General features: G+C 41.0%; 1 protein-coding gene across 2 annotated transcripts; it reads right to left on the bottom strand.

The window, feature by feature from the left end:
- Positions 1–462: 462 nt before the first annotated feature.
- Positions 463–6,132, bottom strand: LOC133148315 (uncharacterized). 2 transcript variants are annotated; one of them, XM_061271407.1, is made up of 4 exons: positions 5,882–6,132; positions 5,705–5,782; positions 5,307–5,624; positions 463–5,216 (listed from the first exon to the last, which is right to left on the bottom strand). In XM_061271407.1, the coding sequence occupies exon 4, from the start codon at positions 4,946–4,948 to the stop codon at positions 689–691; it is 4,260 nt and encodes a 1,419-aa protein (XP_061127391.1). In that variant the 5' UTR covers positions 4,949–5,216; positions 5,307–5,624; positions 5,705–5,782; positions 5,882–6,132; the 3' UTR covers positions 463–688. The 2 variants fall into 2 exon arrangements, with proteins under 2 accessions (XP_061127391.1, XP_061127392.1); XM_061271408.1 differs by having other exon boundaries at positions 5,705–6,132.
- Between the last annotated feature and the right edge of the window lie 277 nt (positions 6,133–6,409).

Raw genomic sequence — 6,409 nt, 5'->3', positions numbered from 1 at the left:
AAAGCTTTGTCATCGTTTTATTGTTTGGGGATATAAACTACAGGCCACTGGCTAGGTAGTACACCTGTACGTAGTCTATATTGTTCTGGGCATGAAGGTGTCAGATCAATCAGTAAATACCCATGCGGCTCTTTTGTTGCATCCTCAAAAGATTCCAAGAAGAACTTCCGGTTGCTGGGGCAGATTTGATTCGCCAAAACATTCACTTGCATTTTATCACGGGGGTTTTTGAACAGAATCAGATAATTACTGTTTAAACTGATAGTACGACTGAATTTCCCTTGATGGAATACATTCTGTGTTAGCATTATAACGCTTAAATTTTTATGATGTCTATATTGCGTGAATATTCGAACCACTTCCTGATTATCCGAAGCTTGGAAGATGATGTCGTCCAGAACCAGTAGGTGGTGCTGCTGCGGCGGGAACAGCTTCTCGTCATCAAAAGATTCAGGCAGCCCCTTGATAAAAACGATGTCTTTATTCATGTTTTTGAGCTCATCGTACATTGGTTGATATGAAGTATAAACCCAGACAATATTATCAGGTTTTTTTCTCATAACATGTTCAAGATTTTCTAAAACATTTTTAACAAAAAAGGTCTTCCCACAACCTGAAGGCCCCGCTATTAACGATGAGAAAGGAAGTTCTAATCTAGGGTCAAATTCAATCTGGTTAAAAGCCATTTTCAATAACCAAATGGTTCAGTGCGGCCTTGATTGAGCAATCTTCTTTTGTCGTAGACTACACGAAGCCGTTTGGAAAATGATGTGTTTCTGAGATGAAACCCTCTCTTATTGCGAACAATGCCATGTTGGGGTGCGTAAAGCACGTCTGAGACTGCACCTGCTGTGTCGATGTACCCCTGAACCAAATCGAGCATGCTGTCAAGATTGATGCTCTGACCGCTTTCGTGAGTCTGTGTGATACCCTTTACCTTCATGACGGTGCGGTTTGTCCCCCTTGTCTTGTAAGCGTAAGTTTTCGGCCCTGCTGAGACAAATTCTGAAATGCTGTCGTTCGAAAGCTCATCTGTCAAATCACCCAGATAATCCCCTAGCGGAAGGACAGTTTCACCAAGTTTGACCGTGTACACGAGACTGTCTGTGTCAGTGTAAAGAACGCGCGTCTGTAAAATTTCTAGATAGTTGTACATTTTTAGACGTGCATAAGCGGTTGTGAAACACGCAGCCGCCACGTTTGATGTTTTTGAGGCTGGTATCTCATTGTTTACGTTGAAACAATATTGTACAACCGAAAGCTTTTCGCTGATAAAGTGGAAAAATTTCACATCGTACAAACCGGAAAACAGAAGATCAAAAAACTCCTCAGATTTTGTCACAATTTTTGTGTTTGTCATGTTCTCACGCTGGGCTAGTTTTCCCCATAGATTGTTTAGACAAAGTTTCGAAACCTGACGTTTCCCATGATTTACAGCAATTTTGGAAGGGTCCAGTTGGATACCCTGATGAATCGCGTAGCTCTGTATGTAATTTTCTCTATCAGCTTGATTGACCGCATGCGCTGGATAGCCTGAAGATTCCTGTTTACCTTTTAGAAATGTTCGCATGTAATCACGGAAAATTGTGTCGCTCGCTCTTGTGTAATGCCATACTTCGGTAATATCTGCAACAGTGTAGCCAAGGTCAAGTGCCTTAACAAATTCAGGAGTTGTCCAAACACCTGTTAACGATCTCTGCTCATCATTATGCGTACAAGCTGTCTGCTGGTTGTTATGCTCAGCGCATGTACGACACAGTGTGAAGACAAGTTTACCTTTAGCTGTTTTGAAAGGTAAAACAGGAAAATACAAACCACGAGGTGGATTGACGGTAGCGCTTATGAAGCCGAAATACAGTCTTGGGTCTTTAAAATCACCGTGGATAATCGTTGGATGACCAATAGGGTAGATGCCTGTACTATTAATGAAAGGATATAATGATGTGACATCGACGTACAACACCTTCTCGTCAGCTTCTGCCGTGTATCTTAAAACAAACGTGTTTGTTCGACCTCCGAAAAGAGCCTGCCTTGGTTTGAGAGGTGTAGGAAATTTGGCTTTTTTCAGGAATTCCTTAACCTCTGTGTTCAATATTTTCATTTGCAACCATTCGTGCTCCCACATAATTACAAGGTGCACATCTTGTTTAAGCTGCAGTTCCTGAATTTTCTTTTGGGTGTTGTCAAACCTTTCCTGAAAGGGGCGTTTTGTTGTTGGACATATATTAGAGAGGTTGTAGCATTCTGGGCAGCCATGGTGATAACAACCAAAATACTCAAAAACTATTTTCACTCCCCCAATTTCAGAATACCCGTCTATAGTGTAGTTATCGATCTTAACTTCTCCCCCGTTCAACGCGTGTCTAATGTGGATATTTTGACTATGCATGACCCATTGCAAGTATTGAATAGAATCGTGTGAGAAAGCTTTGTACTGTCGCATGTAGTTGTCTGAAGGTGTAATAGCTAGTGTTTCAGGAGTTAGGAAATTAGTACGAAAAACTTTCATGCAAGCCGAGGCTATTGTGACGGCGTTGAAAGGGTCTGTTCTTGTAGCCTCAAAATACTCGCTCCTGAATTTCTCACATCCTTGCATTAGCAAATCAACATCATTCTCACAGTAGGTTAGCGCCTGTTTCGCAAAATCAAACACATCGTTAGCTTGTTTGGCATACCATTCATCAAACTTTGCACGTTGCGAGGGTGACATTTGTTCGACATTGTAGTATGTAGGCTCAGGGTGACATCCTACGTAGTGTAAATGTTCTAAAGAGCTAAATTTATGTGGGAAACACCCCTTTGATTTGTCTTCAAGCCCCAGGGCCTTAGGCATCGCACTTAGCGGCATCGTTAAGAATGACAATGAGTCGATATAACGAGATTTTGTGTCTAAATCGACGAATGAAAGAACCTTACTCCCTTGCATCAGAATGTCAAGTTTGATACCTAATTCAAGCATTCTCTTTATCAAGATGTAGGAATCAAAACCTCTCGCATTATGTGCAACAAATGTCGTTTGTTTAAACCGGGGGTTTCGAAAAAATGTGAGGAATTTGTCAACACAGTCTGTCCCAAACCAGTGTTTCGTCAGTCTATTTGATTTACAACAGATAAGAAAGGGGTTGTGTAAACCATCTGCATCTACATAAGTTTCAAAATCATAGTAGACTACATTTTTGCATGGTTGTTGAGGCTTGATGGGCTGCATGTAACACAAGTGAGGGTTTAGTAAGACATCGTCATTTTGGTTTAAGATCTCACTACACACGGCGCATCTTTTTACGGGGCATCTATGTTTAGCCCCGGTACCATCAGCTTTCACATAATATTGGAGCCCGCATTGCAAGCATTTTTTGTATGTGGTGCAGTTGCTCACACGATTCGTCGCTCGGAACTCTTTATGTTTGGCAAAGCATTCTTCATTACGACAAGATTTGTTACAATCAGGGCAGATAACATGTTTAAATCGTCGTTGTTTACAACGAGGATCGAGACAAATGTTACAGTGTCCCCCACATTGATGTTGTTGCCAATTTTCATGCCCTCTGTAACAATATCGGCAGAAATATGCATACCCCATGAATGCCTCTATCGTTTTCACACCGTAGTAATGATTCTCGAGGTGCAAAACAAATAAAGTGTCTTCGTCTGTTTTAGGGGAATGTGTGTTGAAGAAAGTCATGGGGCGGCTGTCTTCTTTTCGATACATGACAGTTATTTTCCGTCTGAGAACTTTTTCAAATTTATGTACATCCCCCAAACTCACAGGTGTTTGACAATCTAAACCCACACTCTGATGCAAAAGTCTGGCTTGGCTTACGGCTTGTTTTGATGTTAGCGTGTCATTTAGCAGATAGGTTAGTGAAAGAGCAAAGCATAGATTGTTGTCCTTATTACGAGGTATGTACAAATGTCGTTTTTTACGCGTTAAAATCTCTTTGTTGGTAGTGTTCATCAGTCGACGACGCATTCCACCACGGATCGGTTTGACTATTTGAACAATAAGCTCTAAATTCTCATCAGCTAGAAGCTCTACATTTGATTGAGCTAGACGTTCAAGCAGATCTGATACATTATCACGGACAGTGTTTATGTCGCTTTTTTGCGAGTAAACGTGAGCCCTATCATTTCCAGCCACTAACTCTATTTGAATTACGTCACTTCTCTGTGTTTGCATATCAACCTCTCGCAAGACTTCATCTATTCTATCCTCAATCTGTAGGTAAAAGGTTGCAAAATCATTGCTGTTTGCTTGTGATGGTATATTCAAATACCGCCTTATCTCAATATTATTGAAATGCGGTCTATTTACTACAACAGAGCCGCCGCGCTGATTAGTTATTACAGAAGCATTGTTGTTAGATTGGTGGGCTATGTCTTGAAACGCTGGTGCGTTGTTGTCAATAACATCTATTTCGTGATCGATTATAACAGAGCAGTTGTTAGGCTGAAATGATGGTGGCATGTTACCAGTTATTACAGAAGCATCTATCTCATGATCTATAGGGTTAACGGTCATTCGATCAATCAGAGGCTGCGTATTTAGATTTTGGATCATGTTTAACAGTTGAGCAGGAATATCTGGACTGTTGCGCCCGCTGTTACTGTTAGCTTGGTTGTTTAATTCTGCTATCATGTTTAGCAGTTGTGAAGGTATTAGTGTAGGACTTTGGCTACCATCATTCCGGTTTTGACTGTTTAGCTCGTTTACGACAGCTTGTAAGTGGGCCTGAATATCAGGACTCTCTGTGTCTCTCCCTTCCTGCATGGCATTGTTCACAATGTTGACCAAATCTGGTATTTGTCTTGTAGAAGCACTAGTTGACGGCAAATCATTGTTAATGTTTGACAAATCAAGCTCAGGTGTATCACAAAGTAGCTGTAAATCTAATTCGTCAATGTTTGTTAAGAAATCCGACTCTGCTGACGTAAGGTTAGCCTGATCCATTGTATTTCTTTTTGATAGAAGTTACAATATAAACAACACAAAAAAAATCAGACCTATCTTGATTGAGCTAAATCTGTCAAAATACGTATTACCTTAAAACATTCTTGTAGCCGTTTTTTGTAAACACAGTTACCACTGCACTTTATAGCACGCCTTGTCTTATGGTGATGGCTCTCGTTTGTCGATTCAGGCCTTTTAGTAGTTGAGTAGAAGGCTGCACGTCTGCTCTTTCTCACTCTTTGAAGCAGCCCCGTTCCACAACGCTTAACTAGAAGTAGATATTAAAAAACAGTTAAATCGTCATAATACCATCAAAAAAAACATTTAAATAATGACATAGAATAAAAATAAGAAATACCTCTGACTTTGTTTATCGATTCTTGAGGAAGGTCTTCGTAAGCAGATAAAGCGTCCGCCAATTCTATGTCTGTGGATGCTCCCTCTTCCGTCTCTATGTTCGTGACAGCCGCCTGCTGGCCGGAGGGGTGTGTGTTTTGACTGCTATCACGTAGCTCTGATAACTCTGCTGTTTTCGTTGCTTCAAAATGACGTGCAGAGCTCGTGACAACCTCCTGTCGGCCGGAGGGGGGTATGATTTGGCCGAAATCACTCGGTTCTGCCTCCAAACCAGTCTGTATCAGTGGGTTTTTTTGCCTAGTAGCAGCCGCTACGAGATCTGTTACACACATAAAAAAACAAAAAAAATCACCAACTAATAGCATTTTATTAACTAACGTAAATGAACAGTTGCCTTACCGTAGTCTGATTGTGTTAAATAAACTCCGCTAAAGTCGTCGTCAAATACTGCGTGCACGTCAGCAAACACAGTTATATCTGCATGACATTACATACACATTACATCATGTTTATATAATAACTTCAGTGTATTATTATTATTATTATTATACCAGTATAATTAATAACATGGCTTACCTTTAACCATCTCGAAACAACTTTTTGACGCTCTCTAACTTTGGACGCTCTCCAACTTCTCCGTTCAGAGCTCATCTGCTGGTGTGTCTTCTCAAAAAACAATCAATAACCCCACCTTAAATACACTAACATTAAGTCCACCCCCCTCTCTAAAAAACACCTATAGACATCCTCCAACACCCCAAAAACAAAAAAACACCTAAACCTCCCACCCATTTCTCCCCCTTACAAATGTCGCCATCTAGTGTTATCTTAGTGACACTGTAGCCCCTCCCCCTAAAACACCTGCACCCTCTTCCCCCTTGACACTTACAGCCCCTCCCTTCGTGGCTCCTGCACTTCATTTGCATAACAATAAAATCATGTCCAAATGTCGCCATCTAGTGCTATCTTAGTGACACTGCACCCCCTCCCCCCTAAAACACCTGCACTTCATTTGCATAACATTGAAACCAATGGATAAGTGCATTGGTGCGAAGGTCGCCATCTAGTGTTATCTTAGTGACACTGCAGCCCCTCATTTGCATA

This window comes from Syngnathus typhle, unplaced genomic scaffold (assembly GCF_033458585.1).
Source record: "Syngnathus typhle isolate RoL2023-S1 ecotype Sweden unplaced genomic scaffold, RoL_Styp_1.0 HiC_scaffold_55, whole genome shotgun sequence".
NCBI lineage: Eukaryota > Metazoa > Chordata > Actinopteri > Syngnathiformes > Syngnathidae > Syngnathus > Syngnathus typhle.
The sequence above is the reverse complement of the archived record's forward strand: the minus strand, read 5'-3'. Positions and strand labels throughout refer to the sequence as shown.